The sequence below is a fragment of the Eretmochelys imbricata genome, chromosome 7 (genome assembly GCF_965152235.1).
Source record: "Eretmochelys imbricata isolate rEreImb1 chromosome 7, rEreImb1.hap1, whole genome shotgun sequence".
In the NCBI taxonomy this organism is placed as follows: Eukaryota; Metazoa; Chordata; order Testudines; family Cheloniidae; genus Eretmochelys; species Eretmochelys imbricata.
Window position 1 is genome coordinate 55,948,083 of NC_135578.1, and position 22,091 is coordinate 55,970,173.

At 55.0% G+C, this 22,091-nt stretch overlaps 1 protein-coding gene across 1 annotated transcript in view; it reads left to right on the top strand.

The window, feature by feature from the left end:
- PSD (pleckstrin and Sec7 domain containing) overlaps positions 1-22,091 on the top strand; it is a 65,899-nt gene that overhangs the window by 39,856 nt on the left and 3,952 nt on the right. The window contains exons 10-11 of the mRNA XM_077821719.1: positions 18,261-18,304; positions 20,780-20,958. Of these exons, the coding sequence (XP_077677845.1) occupies positions 18,261-18,304; positions 20,780-20,958 (223 nt within the window). The remainder of the gene's footprint in view (positions 1-18,260; positions 18,305-20,779; positions 20,959-22,091) is intronic.

A 22,091-nucleotide genomic window follows, 5' to 3' on the forward strand; every position in this document is an offset into this window, starting at 1 on the left:
TGGGAGTGTGGGGATCAGGGTTCCAACAGCTGTTGGCCCACATGAACATGGGAGGGTGGGGTGGGGAGTGCACACACTCTCCCGGCCCATGGAGTGTGACAGGTATGGCTTCCCCTCACTGCTAGCTTGGCTGAGCTCTGCTGTCCTCCCTTTTGTGGATCCAAACCAAGCTCAGCTCCCTGGGGCCCTCCGTCTGCCCAAGAGAGCGCGACCACGAGGAGCAGCGACGGGGTGCCACTAACACTGTGCGCAGCAGCACAGGGAGGGCAGGATTGTCTAGTGGTTAAAGCAGAGGCAAGGCAGCCAGGAGTTCCCAGCACTTACTTGCTACGTGACATACGGAGAGTCCCTGCCTCTCTGTGATTCAGTTTCCCCATCTAAAACATAGAGACACTGAGCAGGGCGCCGTGAGGCTGAATCTGGGGACGGTTGTGAAGCACCTTGACGCTGACAGGTGGGAGGTGCCAGAGGAGGGCAGCGGCATTAGCGGTAGCAAGCCGCCAGGCAGAGCCTGCCGTGGTGCCGGTGGCAGTGATGCCAGGCTGCAGCCTGCCTTCCCCCCCGCAGGAGGTGGTGGGGAAGGGAGAGGTGGCAGCAGTTTGAGGGTGACTGCACCAGGCCATTATAGGGCGATGGTGACAGCAACTCAAGATGGCTTCTGCAGGGCTGACTCATGGTGTGGAAGGAAGCTGGCTGCCTCCACCTAGGAGCGTTCGCCCCGACTCCACAGGGAGTCACTTAGCTCTCGTGACTAAGCTGTTGTGTGGGAAAGAACAGCCTCCCCCCACTCTCCCATCCTGGGCCCTGAGCCACCAGCACTGCACTGGCCCTGCCCCTTGCGGGCTGTCTCCACTGAGCTTGGCTCCTCACCGGGCCCTGGATGTGTCTGGGATGCTGCCGTGGCTTATGCTGCAACCAGGATTGAGCCCAAGGAACCAAACCAAGCCACAAGGCACCTGCATCTCTGAGTGGCTGCTCCTCAGCCCCGGTAGCACGGTGCAGGAGTGTGCACCCCACGCTGTGTGGCTCCAGTCCTTGGGACGACGTGCCCTACGGCTGCTCCTGACATACAGCTCAGCCTTCCTCTAACTGCCTCTCCTGTGCAAGCGATCCGAGTACGTGAATGTCACAGTAACTGGCGCAGGCGGGGGCCAACACATCAGCCCACGTGTATGCTGTTGAAGTCCTTGTGTCTGCCAGCTGCACTGGGCAGCGTAAGCCTGCTGAAAGCCTTACAGTCCCCATAGGGCTAGCAGGAGCCAGGATGACCTTGTGACTAACACATGAGCCTGAGAAGCAGGAGGCCTGGATTCTATGCCATTAAGGCAGGGTGGGACCCCCCCATGTCCCTGTGCCTCAGTTTCCCCATTGGTAAAATAGGGGTTATGATAGTGACCTGTGCAATGCTTTGAGAGTGGCAGCTGCAAAGCTCCAGGGAAGCAGGACAGGCTGATGCTGCAGTGTTCCAGGGGCACTAGTACAGGTAGATAGATTGGTGAAGAGTTAATAATGGGGAGGAAATCTAGTTGATTCTCCCCGGTTCTGTTTTTGGCCCTTCCTGGATTGCTCGGTGGTTCGAAACTGCACGTGCATGGCTCCCAGCCCGCTGATCCCATGGCTTGTGGGATTTGGGGTACTGTGTAGCTGGCACAGGGCATGCTCTGCAAACATTGTGCTGGACAATACTCAAGACTCCTATGGGTCACCCCAGGACTGCATGGTCCCCTATCTCCACCCTCGCAGTCCAACTGCCTCATTCTTGTGGTGTGTATCTGGGGGCCAGGCAGGGATGTTTACCCAGGCTTGCTCTGCACTGTAACCCGAGCCTCAGCCAGCTCCATCAATTACCCCACTGGTAATCAGGCATGACTCCATTCATGTCCAGGAAGTTACACAGGTGTAAACTGCCCCAAGTTAGATCATAGGCCAATTTTGTCTTAAAATTGTAACATTAGAGAGAAGCCTCTTTTGGCATCTCAGTAGATTCTGAGCCGTCCCTCCCATGAACACAGAACTCGCTAAGCAGATACCGGAAATAACAGCCTTGGCAAACGCAGCTGATTTGTATCAGGGGAAAAAAAATGTGAAACACCAAGATTTCAGAGGCACAAGTGAGCTGGGATGCAGGGCCAGTGAAAGGTGCACTGATCTCACGGGGCTACAGCCAGTGTGACAGCTAGCCAGAGAGCCCAAGGGGTGAGAGCAGCAGGTTTGCTAACAGCAGGGAACATCTACTCTCAGCACAATTTCCAAGCCCTGGACTCCTGCCCAGGATGGGCGGTGTGTATGGCTCTGGGGGTGAATATCCAATCTGGGAACAGTTGCAAAGTCTGGGGTCCCTCAGCAACGCCCCCCCCCCCCCCCCCAGATCATGACAATAGGCATGGAAATAGTAAATGCTAAGCCACCATGTTAAGGCAAGATGCAAACAGCTTTTAACTCCTTGCGAGCCAGGATCTTGGTTTGCAATGTGATCTGAGGCACCAGACCATGCTCCAAGGACAGGTATGGCTTTTCTCTAGCTGGCTGTGGTGCGAAAACAGCTGGGATGCAGCATTCGGGTCCGGGCAATAGCAGAAACAATGGCTGGGCATTAAAAAGGGATGCTGATTTATAGCAGGTAAGGATTTGGCCCAGAGGATCTAGCCCTTTCCCCTGCTGAGCTAAGACCTCGATATGTAACTGACCGGTAGGGAGGTTCATCACTGATGAAAAGCGACTGTTTCCACCACAGCTAAAGGGCCCTAGACAAGTTGCTTTTAAATAAAGAGGTATTAAAAAGCAGATCTCACCACAGTCAGACCATGCTTCTGCCACTTTTCTCCAGCCCCTCACTTGGGAACAGGGAGCAGATGTTTGAAATGAAGTGCATGGGAGTTCAGTCAGGCACTAGCAGGGATAGCAGGAAGAGCTCACAGTACTGCTGCCCCCACCTCCCCGCTGCGTCACAACCCATGGACCAGCAAAGGTGCTCGCTTCCTGTGGGTAGTAGGAGACTGGCAGGCAGAAGTGTGGGGTGAGAGGAGAGCACAGCGCTTGAGGGCAGTGGAGAAGAAATCCTGGAGAGTGCCAGAGAGCTGGGAGGCGAGTTGTGGTGATGGGAAGGAGTGGAGAAGGGGCATACGTGGGACATTCCACTCCACAAACCAGCGGAGGCTCCCTGGGACGCCAGTCCCCTACAGACCCCTGCAAGCGTGTGGGGGTTTGTTGGGCTGCCACCACTGTATGCCCTAGCAGGCCCCTTTGAGCCCCTTGCAATTCCCCCAGCTCATTGAGAGCGTTGTTAGCCTGGTAGCTCCCAACTAGCCTACATATGCTCATCAGCTCTCTGACATGCTGGCGGAGGGCTGTCTGGAGACCAAGGAGCCTAGTTAGCCTTGACACACAGCTGCCTGTCTAATTATAGCTCACCAGGAATACACAGGGTTTGCAGAGGAGGGGAGGGGCTAGCTGACCTCTGAGGAGCTTTTCTGAAGCTTGCTAAGGTATTGGCAGCGGGTCCTGACACGCCCCTAACGTCTGCAGGGAGAGGGCATTGGGGAAGGCCCTCAGAAGATCCTCTGATCCAACACCAGGGAGTTGGTGCAGTGGTGCTCTGCTCCACTTCCTAAGATAGCTACTGTTGGCTCCCTTCACATGGGCCTCTGGAGGTCCACAGAGCAAGGTGGGGGTGCTGCTCCCCCTTACCTCAGGAGCCCCTATTCCCCTCATTGCCTCCTTCCCTTGGAAGGGATCCCTTTTCTTCTGTACACGTCCTCGTTATTTGTAGGGCAGTAGTTAGGTGCTGTACACACATACATGTACATCATGATGATCCCTGCACCTGAGTATAAGAGGAGAGAGATCAGGTGGAGCCAGCCACATGGGGAGAAGCACATGGTAACAGTGAGCTGTAATCAGCATGGCAAGCAGCAATTACCGGCTGTAGTCTGTGGGAGTGGGGCTTCTTTCTTGCAGACCGCAGGGAAGTCAGCAAGAAGTGGGAGAACGGCCTCCTCAAGCTCCACGCAGGCCACACTCCCATCTTAAAACTGACATAAAAACTAAGGAAATTCACAGACAAAAACTTCGTTAAGGTGAAGGTTGAGCATATGTAACAGTAACTTCAGAGATGGAGAGCCATACACAAATGTATGACAACTGTTAGGCAAGAAATGAAAAATCAAGTTTAAACTTACAAGAAACCCAAACATTTGAAAGCATGGAAAGTCACAGTTCAGGGACACAAAACTACCTTAACTCTGCCCCCTTTTGGATCCCCGGAGAAAATAAACTCAGACTGTGCTATCCATATAAGAGGACACAAGTATATAACCACATAAACTCAAATGCTTTACTCTCAACCATAGCAGTCTATGGTTGTGCCAACTCCAGCCTCCTTTACTGACACAGACACCACCAAAAACTCCTACTTGACCAATTCCTGCTTGGGCAATCAGTAAGCCTTCAGTCCCCACTCCTCTTCCTCATGGGACTGGGCCTTTTGTTGCTGTGGGCCATTCACTGATATGAGGAGCATTGACCACAGCCAGCCTAGCCACAATGGAGACATGAAACCAGTGATAAGCCAATATGCTGTGGTGCCCATTTTTAATACCCCACTTTCTCAAAAGTTAAGCCATAGACTTCAGACTCCTTAGAAAAGAGTCCTTGATCCCAAACCAACACAGCTTACAAAGTAACAACAAAAGGAACAAAGCCAGGATGATGGAATTGCTAGAATTGGTCTAAATCTGATTGTGGGTTTGATCTGCTGGTGGTGGTGGCCCGTGATGTACAAGATGTCAGATTACCTGATCTGGTGGGGCTGTCTGGCCTCAACCTCAGTGAGCTCAACCCTGCTTTTCCATGCTATGAAATGTTTGGGTTTCCTGGTGTTTGACTTTAGCCTTGAAGTCCCTGAGTCTCCAGAAGCTATTAGTCCTTGAACAAAACAGTCTGAGATGGATTTGCTTCTCAAGTTACTGATCTGCTCGCTCAGCCTTAAATTCCCCTTTCCCAAAGCCTTTGCCTGTGGTGTGAGTGAGCCAAACCACACCCCAGGACTCCAAAGTGAGTTGCAGCATTGTTTGGTAATTGTATGAATGACCCTTTGCATGGCCATAATTCCTGCCATCTGCACTCAAAGCACCTTAAAAAAATTAATGAAGTCTCATGAGCCACTCGCATCTCCTGTGGGGGAGGCAAGGAGCATCACTGTGCAACTCAGGAACAGAAGCATAGGAAGGTAAAGTGCCTGAAGTCGCATAGAAAGTGATTGAGGAGGTGGGAAGTAAACCCTGATTCCCAGAGCTGAGCCTTAACCACAAAACCCTTTCCCCTCCCTCTCGCTAATCCCACTAGCATACTCTCTTCTGCAGTCCATGAGGACCCCTGCATCTTTGCCCGCTGAGGATCCATGTGCCCAAAGCCCCATCAGTGGATAATGCTTACTTTTGCCAGGTGCTCAATGACTTCTGCAGTCAAGTGCTGCCCGGTTCCCCCGGTCTCCTGCAGTCTTCTCTGGTGTTCACTATGCCAAACATGTCTCGTTGGGAAATTCCCCCTTCTTGCTGGTCCCCTCCTCACCGACATGGATTACATAACACTCACCCTCATACAGACTCCCTGGAGACCAGCTCTTAGCATCTCTGCACAAGGAGAAGCTGCTCTTTATTACATCTATTTCCTATCTCTTCACCAGTGGTTCAGCCAGCCCGTCAATGTACCCCTTGCCTCTTGGTTGTTAGTTTTCTTTACCATGGGAGGAAGGGTGGTTGTGTGGTCTACTGTGCCAAGTACCTCTTCTGTACAACTGAGGTGGGGAGTTCTTTGTAGCTAGATAGAAGGCTGGCAGCTGCTCTGAAGTGTGCCCAGCTGGCTATGGCCCCATGGGGCCATCTGCCTGCTGGGGATTGGTGGAGTGCAGAAATGCCCTGGCCATGCTCCTGTCCCAGGCACGCCCCCTACGCTGGGCAGATTCCCTGCTCCCTTTGCGTGCAGGCAGCTGGACGCAGACCCGAGCCCAGTCACCTTGGCTACATGCGCGCAGCGCACACTGAAATCAATGGCACCGGCCTGCATGATACCGATGGCGAAATGTGGTCTTTAGGCCCTCTGTGCTTCAGTTTCCTCATCTGCAATGTGCAGCTGAAAAGCTCTACCTCCCAGGGCATGTTCATGGTAACGTGTTTGTAACCTCGGCTATAGGAGCGCTGGCTCCTGCACAGAAACATGGCAGAAGCCTTTCGCTAATTGAGGGACACAACTGGTGCAGCCATTTGCAGTGTTTTGTTCACTGTTCCTAAGGTCTCCAATGGGTTAGGGGGTGCTGCTTGGGCCCCGTTGGACTGGGCTCATGTATTTTGGATTCCCTGTCCTGCTCTGGCTGTCAGCTCTAACCTGAAGCTCCCCAGCATAGAATTCCCAAGAACCTGTATAATCCCTTCAGCATTACAGGTGTCCTAATGGGTGATCAGAGCCATTCCTTGATCCCTCCAGTCTGGTTAAGTCAGTTCTCATAATGGATCCAAAGGGGCCCAGGAGCCTGTCATATGCCCCCAGTGCAAGTTGCTTAGAGCAGAACAGAGACATGACAAGTTCCAGCTCCTAATATTGTGCCTGCATGTAGGGGTTCTGCCAAAACAGCTGGATCCCCAAGCACTTTGAAATGAGATACTCTCCTGCTTGCTGTATTTCTCTCTCTATATAAAATGAATCACTTTACCCATCACTGAATTGCAGCCCCTCTGGGGTGGAATGTGGCAGCTGTTTAACCACAACAACAGTTTAGAGGAGGAAGTAAAGCAGAGTACCATAGCCAATGAAAACTGCAGGGGGGATTGAAGGAGCCAGAACGTGTTTGCTCAAATATATAGTTGACCAAGAAATAGAGCCTAGTGCCATGGGAGTTAGGCACCCAAATACCTTTGAGGACCTAGGCTCAGCGACAAGGGCTTCAGTCTTATGTCTCACCTGGAAGCCAGCCAGCAGTAGTGTAGCTGAAGCACTGATTTAGTGCTGACTCAAAAGAACACTCCCGCCCCCCACTAAATCACCCACCGCACCTTCAGGGAGCAGCCTTCGTCATCCCTAGGCTTGTCCTGACCCCACTGGGCTTTTGAGATTGAAGCCTATGGTAGCGTGGCCTGCAGGTAGAGAGAAGAGAACTTAAGGAGGCTGGTTGTTGCTCAGTAAGCTTGTTTAGCAGTGCAGGCTAGGTGCAGAAGCTGTGTGCTCCATGGTGGAACTCCAATTATCCTCCTTGGAGGTACAGAAATGTGACCCACATGGTATGAGACCCGGGGCTATGGTCGGTGCTGGCTAGACTACAGACCACCCTTCTAGATGTGATCAGAATGTTTTCACCTGTGGCCCTTGTGAGCAAAGGCCAGTACTGATCTCAGCGATGACAGGAGTTGACACCATGTATCTGTACAATATAAAGGTCAAGGCGAGTGACTGAACCCTGGGAAGGGAGGCATGATGCTTGCGTTGAGTTGGAATGTTATGCCCTTTTTTGGTCAATATATTTTAGTGCCTAGATATCGCAGTGACTGGTGGTATACAAAAAGTATGGCTTGACGTGCCCTGTATAGTATTGCATAAGTGCTCCGGCCAGGACATCCAAGTGACTAGCGCCTGGTTTTCAGAAGGCAAGTGCTCAGCAGATGCCCTTTTAAAGCATCTCAAGTTGAGACTGGCAAAAATCCCTAGTTACATCTGCCAACCTGGGTCTCCCCATCTCTTCCTTATCCCATCTGTCAAGGTTCCTCCCCCACTCTGAACTCTAGGGTACAGATGTGGGGACCTGCATGAAAAACCTCCTAAGCTTATCTTTACCAGCTTAGGTCAAAACTTCCCCAAGGTACAAAGTATTCCACCCGTGGTCCTTGGAATGGCCGCTACCACCACCAAACTAATACTGGTTACTGGGGAAGAGCTGTTTGGACGCGTCTTTCCCCCCAAAATACTTCCCAAAACCCTGCACCCCACTTCCTGGACAAGGTTTGGTAAAAAGCCTCACCAATTTGCCTAGGTGACTACAGACCCAGACCCTTGGATCTTAAGAAACATGAACAATCCTCCCAACACTTGCACCCCCCCTTTCCTGGGAAATGTTGGATAAAAAGCCTCACCAATTTGCATAGGTGACCACAGACCCAAACCCTTGGATCTGAGAAAAATGAAAAAGCATTCAGTTTTTTACAAGAAGACTTTTAATAGAAAATAGAAGTAAATAGAAATAAAGAAATCCCCCCTGTAAAATCAGGATGGTAGATATCTTACAGGGTGATTAGATTCAAAAACATAGAGAACCCCTCTAGGCAAAATCTTAAGTTACAAAAAAGATACACAGACAGAAATAGTTATTCTATTCAGCACAATTCTTTTCTCAGCCATTTAAAGAAATCATAATCTAACACATACCTAGCTAGATTACTTACTAAAAGCTCTAAGACTCCATTCCTGGTCTATCCCTGGCAAAGACCAGCATACAGACAGACACAGACCCTTTGTTTCTCTCCCTCCTCCCAGCTTTTGAAAGTATCTTGTCTCCTCATTGGTCATTTTGGTCAGGTGCCAGCGAGGTTACCTTTAGCTTCTTAACCCTTTACAGGTGAGAGGAGCTTTCCCCTGGCCAGGAGGAATTTCAAAGGGGTTTACCCTTCCCCTTATATTTATGACACCATCCCTCCCTCTGGGTGAGAAGGGATGTACTCCATAGCCTTCGCCAGTGCCTGGCCAACCCCCCTTACCCATGGAAGTTAAGGAGGGATTTTCAAAGGCGCCTTGGGGAGTTAACGGCTTAACTCCTGTTGAAATTCCTTGGGAGTTGGGTGGCACGCTCCCTTTGAGAATCCTAGTGATTGGACCCACTGTGGCCACTGCCATGGTCAGTGCACCAGGTGCCATCTTTGGCAGCAAATGCTGGCAAATCTGTGTGTGGAGCAGCAGTGTGAGAAGAGCAGCAGGGCCAGCTGAACCGAGCAGCCATGGCAGGGGCAGCCTGAAGTGCCTGGCTGCTGCTGGCTCGAGCTCATCGCCAGCCACCAATGCATCATGTCCAAGCCCTTGGGTACACAAGGCCCTGCCCATATGTCTCAAGAGCGGAGCTGACCTTTAAGAGCAGAGCGTGTCAGTGTCATGGATAATGGCCCTGCCTCTGATGGCGTCTTCTCTCTGAAGCGGCACTGTCAAGCTTGGACAGCATGATGACAATCCTCGCCGGCTCTGATCACGGGGGGTGAGTCCCAGGCTTGCTGAATGCCCTCCCTGCAGAGAGACTCCCAGAAAGAGGAGACATTACTCCACATGGAAGACCCTGTGAAAATTCCAGGCCTCCAATCACAGGGTTTCAGGCCAGGACTTGGACACCAGCCGCACCGCTCTGAGAAAGGACATCCCCATTTCTAGAGTCATTCATCCCAAAGGATATGGTGCTTTCCAGCTTGGTGAGCGCCTCTCCCACCCTTGCTGTGCAGCCACTTCTGGTGTGCAGCACCTCCCTGACTTGTGCCATCTGGCTTCACCAGGGGGCCTGGCCTTGTAGCCTAACCAGACCTGTCCCATTCCCTCCAGCTTTTCCCTGCCCTCCTGCTCTCCAGCCCCATCGCCTCCTTTGTTCACACATCCTCTCCCTCACCCTTTACCCCTTTTCTGCCACCGCTCCTGGCTTCTAGCCTCCTTCCTCTCCTCCAGCCCCTCACCACCCTCAGTACTTTGGGGGGTGCCCTCACCCCCCCCCCCCAGTTCCTGACCCCTCCATCTCTTCCACCCTCCTCTCCCTCAGCCCATTCCTTCCTCTCCCCCATCACTCTCGCCCCCAACTCGCCTCACCCCCCGCTCCCCGTATCTGCCCTCTCCCTTCTCATTTCTCAGAAGCTCCCCCATTGCCCGTCTCCTCTCTCCACCCTGCTGGCTGGCTGCGCTCCCCTTTCCCCGCTGCCGGGCCCCCTCCATCGCTCGCTCCCTGCGTCCCTGAGCGTGCCGGGCCCCCCCCTCCATCCCAGCGCCTGGCCGGGGAGCCATTGGCTGGCTGCTGCGAGGGGAATTGCGCTCCCCTGCCAGCCGAGCGCCCTCGCCATTGCGCGCACGGCCTGCGGCTGCGGCACGGAGCGCGCTCCTTGGCGGCGCGCAGCCAGGGCCGCTTCAACAGGCTGCCGGCGAGCCCAGCCCCGCGCCGGCCGGCTGCCCGGGGGCCATCGCGGCCGGCAGGATGATCGGCGTGAACAGCATCAACAGCAGCGCCGGGCGCATGCGGTCCCGCTCCATGTGCTCCGTGCGCTACGGCCGGAATTACCGGGGCGTGGAGACCTTCTGCTACGGCTGGCCCCAGCGCTCCCGCACGCTCAAGCCCGTGCTCTACACCGACCTGGTGGTCAGCCGCCTGCAGAGCCGCAGGAAGAAGAAACCGGTAAGGGCTGGGGGCACCGCCGCCGCCGGCTCCCGGGGGAGAGTTCGGGCTGCGGTGGGGGCCGCCGTCGGGCGGGAGTTGGCGGAGGGGGCCCGCTCCCCACCCGGGGCAGAGAAAGCTTGAACCCCCTTGAAATGGCAGCTTAGACTCGTCTGTGACCCCCCAGCCTTTCCCCGGGAGAAAGGAGCGCACGCTTCGGGTCCTGTGTGCGCCCCCCCGGTCCATCACAGCCACACACCCATCACCGTGCGCTCGCACCCTGCGCGTCCGGACAGCCCCCTGCGCTCAGCCCCAGCCGGCTACACAGCGGGGTGTGCGCAGGGCAGGCAGCTAGAAGCCAAGAGCGCACTCCCCTCCCTCCCTCCACGCACCCACCCTTGCTCGGTGGAAGAGGAAAACAGGGTTTTAACGATCCCCAGACTTGACAGCAGAGCCCAGCCTGCCGCGCTGGAGCCGCTCTAACCTAGGGGCAGTTCTGTTCCACCACCAGATGAAAGCTCCAGTCTTCATTAAATCTGAGACGGGCCTCTTGGGACTCGCCTTTCTTTTCAACTCCCTTCCCGGTGGCTGCAGTTAGAAGCAGAAAGGCTAAGGGGGCACTTCAAAACCTGCCCGCCCATGTTCTGTGGAGACGGGGGTTTGGGATCCAGGCCTGGCCTCCTGGCAGTGCCAGTCCCATGGCTCTATGTAACGACAGCGTGACATTGCACCACTGTGTGCAGCCTCATGCTGGCTTGACAACCACCTTTTCTTTAAAACACCCTGCAAGCAGGATCAGGGCCAGGGTACGCAGGACTGTCCCTGCAGTCTTAGTCTTAGATCCAGGTGCGTCATGCCAATCAGGACCCCCGCATGGCAGGAAGAATGGGGAGAGAGCCCACCATGGGCTCAACAGGACTGGGGGGTTCAGGTTCCTGTGCAACTTGCAATTTGGTCTGGAAAGGTGGGTGGGTTTCCTTAGCCCGCTAGGTGAAGAGAGGGAGATTTGGGGCCAGGTGCTTGCCTGGTGTAAGTCGGTATTGATTTCAGTGGTGCAACCCTGATTTACACCTGCTTTGGATGTGCTCCTTTGAGTTTAGTCCTGGTCTCTGGTAGAGGCGCATGCTGGGTGAGGAGGAGCAAAGAGGCACTGCCCCTTGCCAAAGCAGGGGGAGAAGCCTTCCTACAGAGCGGCAGCCTCAGGAGAAGACCCCCCAGAATAGTGCCAAGCTGGGCCCAGGGAGGGGAAGAAGATGGGGAGATCCCACCATGAGCACGGCCTGGCAATGACACATCCCGTCATAGCACAACACAGCATTGGGGCAGGCTGCATCCACGTCACGTTGTGACACACTGAGATGTAACCACGCACTAGGGCCACCTGGCTCAGAAATCCTCCGCTCTTTGCCTCCTACACGCTGCTGATGTTACAGCCTGCAGTATCAAGGTACTAGAAGGGGAAGGGTCCTGGGAGCATTGGGATGGGGATGCAATTCCTAGCCCTCTTCAAAAGCTGACGCTGGTATGACAGCTAGCATTGCAGCCACTGCAGGTTGGGAGCTATGGACACCACAGGGCATGTGTGTGTGTGTGTGTGTGTGGCAGGATGGGGCCATGCATGCTGTCCCAAGCCACATTCACACACATCTGCTGCATATGTGTGTACCCATGTATGTTCACATGGGGTGGAGGAGGAGTGTACTTCCCTCACTGAGATGTCAGTAGCATGGGGAGCAGAAGGGAAACAAGAGCTTGGAATAGGGTTGGTGGTTCCCCAGCTGCTGCAGAGGAGAGCCAGGATTTCTCACAACTGCAGAGCAGCACTGTATAGCACGTGCAAGGCCTCCCGGTGAACATGAGTAAGGGAATGGACTGGAGGTGGAATGAGGGGTGTAGGGAAGAGACTTGACAGACAAGGGCAGGTAGAGATGAGAGAGTCATTTCCCCCCCCCCCCGGCCCCAAATCTCTGCACAGAGGGTGGCTCACACTGAACCAATACTGAAGTTGTCTTCAGCTTAGCCAAGCCAAGGACAGAATGCAAAGGGCTCTTGGTGGCTTAGGGAGGCACCTTGCAATGTAGCTCATGGCTAAGCTCAGGTCCTTGTGAAGGTGGAGATGGGAAAAGCGCAGGGTTGAGCTCTCATGGTGAGATGCCCCCGGGCACAGAGACAAAGAGGAATCTCTGCAGGGAGGACACTTTTCCTGTACAAAATAGCCCATGGGCTGTGACTGTCTGGGATGGTGATGGTCCCATAGGGCTCTGGCACAAACAGGCTCAGAGACCTGTGACCTACCCCTAGTGGCATGTTCCTGATCTCAGACACATCACACTAAGCCATAGGCTATTTGAGCCTTCTCCGAGTAGGAGACCTGTGTAACCAATCTCCGAGGCCTGGGAAGGGGTTAATTCTCTCTTTCAGATGCATTGATTAATGCTCTAGCCAAGTGTCTGGTGAAAAGATTGAAGCCCTGGTTTCAGTGCCCCGCTCTGCCTCTGCCCTGTGGTGGGACCAGTTCCCTGTCTGTAAAATGTACAGTGCACTGAGATCTGTGGCTGTGAGAGCTGCGTAGGAACTCTCTGTTCCTGCACATGGATGGCTTTACCCTAGGCCACTTGCAGCAGAAAATCTTCCCACAGTTGCGGGCCAGTGATAGCAATAGGAAGAAGTGGGGTAGGGGGTGGGCAGGACAGGACAGCCAGCTTCTCTCCCTGCATGTGTATGTGTGTCAGGGCAAGAGCTGTCCCCCTCACAGCCCACATTCCCCCTCTGCTTGCTGCTGCAGTGAGCTCATACCCTATACTGATGTCACAAGTCCCTGTAGCCAGAGGGCACAGATTTATCCATCTGTGCAGGGGCAGGGTGAAGAGGAATGTCTGATTGCTTTCGCCACCTGATTGGCTGCAGGAGTCAACAGGCTGATACTCAAGCACAGTAGCTGCTCAGTGTGGTCCCCACCTGCAGCTATGCTTGGTCTCCTCCTTGCTGTCTCTTGTGCAGTCTCATAGAATATCAAGGTTGGAAGGGACCTCAGGAGGTCATCTAGTCCAACCCCCTGCTCAAAGCAGGACCAATCCCCAATTTTTGCCCCAGATCCCTAAATGGCCCCCTCAAGGATTGAACTCACAACCCTGGGTTTAGCAGTCCAATGCTCAAACCACTGAGCTATCCCTCTCCTTGAGCCGATAACCAGCAGTGCCCTGTTTATACGCACAGCAGCATGTCCTCTCTCCCTCTCGTCACACGCACCCCTTCCATCCAGGGCACAAAGCAAAGCAGAATTCAGCCTTGGCTGTGATTAATAGCACCTGCCAGGAGGCAAGAACCTTGAGGCCCCAACCTGTTAAAGGGCCAGCACCACCAAAAACTTCCTTTTGTGGAGGAGTTTAGAGCTAGACTGACAGCCCCTGGGGACTAGAGCCCTCAGTCTATCCCCAGAACAGGTAAAGCCTGGATAGCAGCAAGGCAAGTTTCACTCCTGCCATCTCGTCCCTGAAGAACCATGTCCCACCCCAAGCATGGGCTGGGGATTCAGTCTCCCTGTCCTCTGCTGAGACAGCCAACAAGGGGAGTTAGGAGTGATTTTTGAAGCCCCAGCAATGGGCTCAGCCCTGCCCAAATCCTTGCTCGAAAGAATGTACAGACAGGCAGCAGGACACACCAGGAGAGCAGGGAAACTGGGACACCAGTTGTGGTCCACCACGAATCTTTGGGGTTGGACTGTGACCCCCAGATTCATTTCCTACTGGACACCAGGCAGCTATCAGCTGGGAGCAGCTTTTATTCTAGTAATGGCAGGATTTCAGTGGAGGTGAAAAACTCTATATTCCGGTCCCGGTGTCCCAAGCACTCCTGTTTGTTAATGTTCCCTAACTGCATGGGACAGCGAAACTGTATGCCTTTCCATCCTCTCTCCATGCAGAGCTCCTAGTCTTCTCCAGCCCAGTTCACCATGCTGACGCTCCCCCCCCTCCCCCCCCACGCATGCACTTTTTCTGGCTCAGCAGCTCCTTGTGATGCATGCAGTGTATGTAACAGAGCCGTTCCTTCTGAATCCATAAAGCTGTTAGTCCTTTAAAGTGTTCCCAGACTGTCCTGGAGCCCCGACGGTTGCACAGTTCAGCTCTGGTGGGCTGTTCTCCAGAGCTGTGCAGATGCCCATCTTGTTCTGAGTTTTCAGGGCGCAGCTGTTGCTCTGCTGCTTCTCTTGGAGCAGAAGTCCTCTCCTCAGCCCTTTAGAGGGCTGTGGTTAGAGCATCCCCAGTCATCTCCAAAACACTTCAAATCTCCAGCTGGATGAATTTACCCAGAATTCTTCCTGGTTAGTTGATATGTATCTCACTTCCTTCATCACTTGAGGCCCATGCAATCTCTCAGCATTGCTCTGCCATCAACCGCCTGAGTTCGGATTCCACTCCCTCTCAGAGCACCTTTCTGGCCCATGTTACAATTCCCTACGTCTTGTATGGAGCTGTGCAGGCACTTGCTGTACTCCTGGTCTCCTTCTTGTGCTTTTTCCAAATCTCTTTGTTGTTTCTCTCCAGGGTTTTTAGCATCTCCCAGCTCAATACTGCAACACTGCACAAGGAGCCTTTCCCCTCCTTACCTATGGCAGATTCATTGCCATCAGCTCCTCTCCTTAGATAGCTAGGTCTGCTTCTTCCCTCCATGACTGGATTCTCCTCCTTGAGTCTGGCTCTGCATCGTTGTCCTTTAGTTGTCTTGCTGCCGAAATTCCAGCAGATGGCTGCTTAATGTACCTCAGCTTCTCAATCCCTTGATAATAACCAGATCTGAACTTCTCTAGAGCGCTGTGGGTGGTTGGACCCAGGTCCATCTGAACATGATCCTAGTCTCTTTTCAGGGAATGCCTTTCCTACTGAGGCTGGGTTCAATTCTCTGCCTACATAGAGCTTCTCTCAGAGGTGCGATGGGGGTGGCTTCTTACCTCATCCAAAAAAAAATCAAACCTACATTGATTTCACCAGCAAATCCATTGGTCAGTAAATTATGGACCTCAAGCCTGGGCCTTCTTAGATGAACTTCTGTGAGCTCAGTGCACCTTGCTTGGGCAGAGCTGGCTTTGGCCTGGCCCCGCAAGGATGCCATTGGAGACCGATCCCCAGACAAGTATTCCAGGTTCCTTCCCATGGTGGTGCAGCTCTGTCAGAAAGAGGCACTGTTCTCCTTCCACATTATAAATGGCTGGCTGAATGGTGTCTGATGTTCAGGCTGTGTGAAGATGGGCTGGAAGGACACTTATGTACTTTTCTATAGAGCCATTCAGCACCAAGGATCCCAACCAGTAGCCCAGACCCTGAAATCCATACTCAGATTTTACATAGTCCAGATGCTGGCTGAATTGGGGGCTTGTACCTGAGTAAAAGCTGAAGGAGGACTTGAGGCTTTGGCCCTGTATAAAAGAATCTCTCTGTATATGAAGTGTGTCTTTCCCAGTGAAATGCAGACACTAACACGCATTCTTCATCAGCAAAGCTCCCGAAGAGTTGGGGCCAGAAGTGAAGTTTAGGGAGCAGTTTAGGGAGGCAGAATGTTAGCTACCCAGACTGGAATTTGGCCCCAACATTCCCATCCATATTGCTTAGAAAATGCACTCGGATCTTTAACACACAAATCTGAACAACAGCATCATGGTGCCTTCCCCAACACCATTCAGGAGCATTGATTCACTGCTGACTCAGGGAGTGGGGGTGAATTGTCCCTCCCCCCTGGCCTGCCACAACTTGGTGAGCTCCCAAAGTCCTGCCAAGGCCCCACCAGGCTCAGGGCAGGAGTTGGGAAGCTGTCACAGCCCAAGTAGGTATTACGGCACAGCCCAAAATCTGTGGGTAGGGGTACCAGAAAAGGTTAACACCCCAGGGAAGCCCATCCTACAGGACCTGCAAGGCCAGGAGGAGCCTTTGCTTGCCCTGAGTGCTGTTGTGTTTCCCCTCTAACTGTCATGAGAGCCATAATTTGTATTACAGTAGCACCCGGGAACCCCCATCACAGCCCAGAATCCCATTGTGCTGTGTGTTAAAGCACAGAACAGAGAGACAGTCCCTGCCCCAAAGAGGCTCCAAAGGACCTCCCTTGCTATGTGCCTAGGGTTTGAGTGATGTCAAACCTTCCCCCCACCCCCAGCAGACTAGGATCCCCAAAAGCTGGCTATTGCCGACTGTACTGATTTACAGCCTGCGTACGACACGGCGGTGCTGGGGCTGTGATACATAGGAGCTATTCACCCAGGTGAGCACCATTGTGCATGAGGGCAGTGTGCACTATGCTGGCCGTGTGCACATCTGAGTGCCCAAGCTGGGTATTTAGGGAGGCCTGGCTAATGACTGGGGTTGGCCACAGTGCTTGCAGGACAGGGATTGGGTCTTTTCTGTTTGTACAGTGCCTAGCACAACGGGGGTTCCATTGTGCAGGGATTGGGGCCTCGGGGTGCTGCCACGATATCAATGTCCTGTACGGCTACTTGCATAGGTCTGCCCAGAAACGTGCATGCAAATGTGAGCCCCGAACCTCTGGGCCAGCGAGTTTTCAGAAGAACGCAAGCCACGAGAAGGAGGGAAAGCCCAGTGGAGTCAGCCTTGGCACATCTGTAGTGGTTTTCATCTTCAAAGCGCTTGCAAAACATTAATTAGACCTCACCGCCACCCTCCCAAGTAGGTCAGTGCACCATAGTACAGATGGGGATGTGCAGGGGAAGTGACTTGTCCATGGCTACACAGTGAGTCAGCGGCAAAATCTGGCATGGCACCCAGGCGTGATCAGTAGGTGCTACCCTAGCAGTAACATGGGCAGTGCAGCCAAGGAGAAGGTACCTAGTCCCCTGAAACTCGTGTGTGTGTGTGACTCTGCCACTGCTCACGGAGCACTAGGGACACAGCTGCAGCACACCCCACTCTGGTTAGGGGCCAAGCAGTGGGTGTGGCTTACAAAAAGGAGGTGTGTCCAGTGTGCATGATCCATCCCTGTAGTGCACTGTAGCTTCCCCCTGCTTCTGAGCCTGCCGCATGTACCTCTTCTTTCCATTCTCTGCCCCGCAGCTCTTTGCCAGGCCCCTTCCCAGAGGGATTCAGGCGGCTTCACTAGCTGCATTTTCCCCAGAGATTTTGTTTACTCCTGATCCCATGTTGCCTACCCCTGTGTGTAACCCCTTTATTAGAACACCCTGTGGTGTGGAGAATGTGTGTGGCGGGGGTGGAGGCATTACAGAACCTCAGCTCACGGCCATTTTCTCCTCCCCGCCTCGCGGCTGCTGGATTTGTTCAATGTGCAGTTTTCCCTGCTGTCCAGTAGGAGGTGCTGGGGTGCAGGCTGCCCCCAGCTGCCCCATTCTGTTTGTATCCTCTGCCTGTCCAATGGCAGCTGCCTTCCTTTTCCTAGCCTTTCACAGCTCACCCTCGCTGCCGCATGGGATTTCTGCCCACTCCTCGCTCAGCCTGGCCCCGCTTGTCCCTTTACTGGTCCCCAGCTGTCACAGAGATGTCCAGGGCCTCTCCAGCACTCCCTCAGTCATAGCCCTGCTTCTGGCCTGAGCCTCAGAGTCGCCCATCCCTCCTTACACCCCCCGCACCGGTTCCAGGCAGGGAGCTTCCCACCCCAGCTCCCTGCTTCCTATCGGCCCGTCCCAGTGTGCCATGGGCACAGTCCTCTCCCGCATATTCGGGAGGTGAATGCAGCTGCTTTGGCTTGTGAAGAAAACACACAACTCTCTTGTCCTCACCCGTCCCCCTTCTGGCCTCAGGGAGGCACCCACACCTACCCCTGACTGCCCCACCCCTGTGGGTGCCAGTGTGGAGGGAGTGACAGGCCCCACTCAGGGTAGCATAGCAAGCATTGGCCCCCACTGACCGTTGTTCTCTTGTCTCCCCAGGCTTTGTACAGCTCCATCAAGAATGAGAAGTTGCAGTGGGCCATGTGAGTAGCGCCCCGGCCATGGGCCAGCCTCTCTCACTGGCTAGATGGGGCTTGGGGGGCTCTGGCCCGAGAGCTCCATGCAGCGCGGACACATGGCCCCCGTTAGATGAATCCTTCAGACGCTAGTTTCTCTCCTCCTCATTGCTTTGCTCATAGGATCCAAACCATCCCCACCTCTCCCTGCGGGCCAGGCCAGCCAGGAGGGTGGCAGGTGTGACCTAGAGGGCAGATTGCCTCCAAGAGGGGCCAGAGCCCAGCAAAGTCCATGAGAAGTTGCCGCGTGATCTCTCCGGGCTCTGGCTCCAGCCTAGGTGAGGAAGAGTGCAGCTACTGCATGTGCTGGAGAGCTCACTGCCCAGGAACAGGAGTGATGTACAGAGGGGCCTGATAGGGCAGCAAAAAGCAGTGGGGGGGAATTGAACATAGACTAGACTCGGGCTGTCCAAAGGCGGGAAAGGAAGGGTCCCAGCTTTTCACCCAGCTGGAAGCTGTATAGCAAAGCAAGTCAGACTAGGCCCAGCTAACAGCTGGAAGGACGAGCTCAGGGACTGGGAGACCCAGGAAGGCCCAAAGAGGGAAATAACCTGGGCAGGATCTGGGCAGGCCTGAGGTGTGGAGTAGGAGCTCTGCAGGCAGCAGCATTAGGGAGTAGCTGAGGCAGGATTTACACAGCTATAACCAGGGTGGTGGAATAGCCCCACCCAGGGAGGCAGGTGTAGCTTGGAGGTAGGCTAGGCGGATTGTGAGCCGACCTAGCCAGCAGTTGGGGTGCAGTGGGATTCCCCCTGCCTGGATCTACACTGGGTCACTCATAGCAGAGAGTAGTCCAGACTGTTGGACCAGGCCAGGAGGGACAAAGCCTGTATAAGATGAGAGCCATTGATGGTCTGCTTGGGCATAACAGGGGAAAGAGGGCTCTTCCAGGCTAAGTGGGGGAGTAGCCCTGGCCAGGTCTGCACAGTGTAGATGAGGGGTAGACTAGGGAGCAAGATTTTCAGAGCTGCCAGCCTGGGGAGTCTGTGCACCTGCAGAACTGGCCTGTTCCTAAGGACTTGAGGAGGTCTGCAGGGGGAGCTCTGGAGGGACTTGGAGTGGGGGGACTCCTGGGCAGAGCCAGTTCCCAAGGCCCTCCCCTCTTGCCCAGTCTGCCTGCAACCTGGCCCTGGCTGTGGCCCAGCCCCTTACCTGGTGCCTGGAAGAGGCCAGGGTGGAGAAGAACCACAGTGGGGCAGGGAGCAGCAGGGGAATGAGCTGGGAGAGCCTCGCTGGGCAGGGTCTGCTCGGGCTGGGGCTATAGAATTGGGGGAGGAGAAAGAAGTCATGGCTATGACAGGGAAGTGGCCCCCTTTCCCAGGGCTGGGAGGGGCTCAGGGTAGGGTCCTAGTGCCTAGCCAGCCAGTTCAATGGAGGGGCCATGCCCCCCGCCCACAGCTGCCGTCCCCATAACTGGCAGCAGTCGCGTCGCGGGGAGCTCACGTAATCCCGACTCTGAGCCGATGCAGCTGCCATGGAGACGGCCAGCAGCTGCGGAGGGGTTTAATTAGCAGCGCTGTGTTTGTGAGGAAGAGGGGAGGTGGCAGAGTGGGGCTCCCACATTTTTGCACTGGGAGAGCGGCACCAAGGAGTCCAGAGCCCAGCAGGGAGCATGATTCACAGGCTGCGAGCATGTGAGCAAGGGCCCACCTCCCTCGCCAGCTGGCTGTCGGCTGCCTTCCGCATGCAGCGTGCCCGCCTCCCACCCGCATATGCACTCCCCTTCCTGCCCCTCTCCCCCACCCCCCAGCCCACAGGGCTGAAGGGATCTGCAGGGCTGGCTCGTGATGTCCTACAGCCCCTCCCAATGCCTGTGGCTAGGTTCCTAACTGGGTGCCCGTCCCTCTGGAGCCCAACGTCTCCTCAACCAAGCGCACAGTGGGCTGGGGCTCTGCGTTGCCCCCTGCTCCCCTGAGGGTGTCAGAGCCAAGGCTGGAGTTTCTCTCTGGAGCTTTGTCCACTCCTTACTGTCAGAGGGGGATGTGAGCCAGTCACCACAGGCCAAGATGGCCTCCTGCGGTGCCAGGCACCAGGGCACTGGCCCTTCCCTGCGCAGCAGACCCCAGCCTGGCCCCGTTGCCTGCACGTTCTCCTGTTTTAGCCAAAGTTGAGCACTGGCTACCAAGGAGCCTTCCAGGCACCTCCCCTCCATGGGGCAGGCAGGGGGCTCCCGTGCCCAGCTCGAGACTGACCTAATCAAGCCCCTAACCTCGGAGAGACGTGGTGCAAGAACCACCAGCCTGGCAGAGCAGTGAAGGGGCCTAGGGCACGGCTCCCAGGGGCATGGAGGGGGCTGTTGGTGTCTCTCTTGAGGTGATTTGAATGGGAGCACTCCCACCGCGTGGGCTCCACCCCACCCCATTTGGCATGGCCTGGCTAGAGGGCTGGGTGGTGTGTTGGCTGGCCCTGGTGCCACTAACCCCTGCAACGTTTGCCCCACAGTGATGAGGAGGAGCTGAGGAAGTCGCTCTCTGAGCTGGCCGACCCCAACCCCAAATCCATCAAGCGCATCAGCAGCTGCAGTAACCCCTTCCTGGACTTCTCTCAGGACCCCAGCATCGCCACCTACAAGTACGGCCTGCTGGTGCGCAAGAGCCATGCGGACTCCGACTGCAAGAAGAGTAGGTGTCTGGGGGAGGGACTGGGGTGTGCTAAGGGCAGAGCCAGTTCGCAATGGGGAGCCACTCCCTTGCAGTCACTAGGGTCGCAGTGGGACGAGTGATGCAGTGCCACTCCACGCCCTCGTGGCAAAGGGGCTTCGGTCGGGACAAGGCCTGGCTCAGAACCAGCTCACGCCCTGACCCCTCTTCATTCCCCTCCCACCGTTTAGTGGGTCCATTTTAAAAACTACTTTTGTGCAAAATTACAGCGGAACTTTCAAACACGCAAGCCAGGCCCTCCAAATCTCTGCTTCCCGCAGCACCATTGTCTGCAGCTCCCGCACTCGCCCACGTGCCGTGCTCCTGGGGGACAGGGGCCTTTCAGTTAGTAAAGACTCCGTTTGGTTTTCATTTTTGTCCCTGTGCTTCCAGCTTCTCAGCTGAGCACACCCCAGACACCCGCAGCGGGAACCCCCACAGAGATTAAAGCAGGGTCGGAGCTAACCCCACCTTCAGCAAGAGCAGCTGTGGTATCTGTACTGGGAGGAGCAGACCTGAGGGCCTGACCTGCGGCAGGTGTTGGGGCTGCATGGCTCTCTTCCATTGGGAGATAGCATTAGTGCGCCGCACGCCGACGTCATCTCCACCTGGGGGTAGGGGGAATGGAAGCTAGGTGCAGGGCCGGTTGCAGGAGAGACCTTTCCCCCGCCCTGCCTTAGCTGTGTGCGGAAGGAAACAGGGGTAGGGAAGAGAGCTCAGCTCTCCCCCCATCAACAGGACCTTGCTGTTCCTCTGTCTAAGGTGCTAATCAGGCCTGGACCCCTGGGGGTGGGGGGAGGAAGCAGCCAGAGACCCCGTTCTGGGTTGAGACTGGTTGCAGGCTGCTCGCTTGTTACAATGATAATTAAATCTAGTTGGGGGATGGGGGGGGGCAGCAAAGGGAGCCGCCCAGTTCTGCGGCGACAGAGGAGTATGCTACCTTCCCACTGCCAAATCCTCCCTAATCCCAGGCCAGTTGATGCCTCCTTGATCTGATTAGAAGCTGGCTGTATTTGCTGCATCTGCTGCTGGGCGTAGCAGCGCCTGGCAGGAAATGCTGCCTGCCTCTGCTTCCTCTGAGCGGCTAGCACCGTGGTTAAACACAGCAAAGAGAG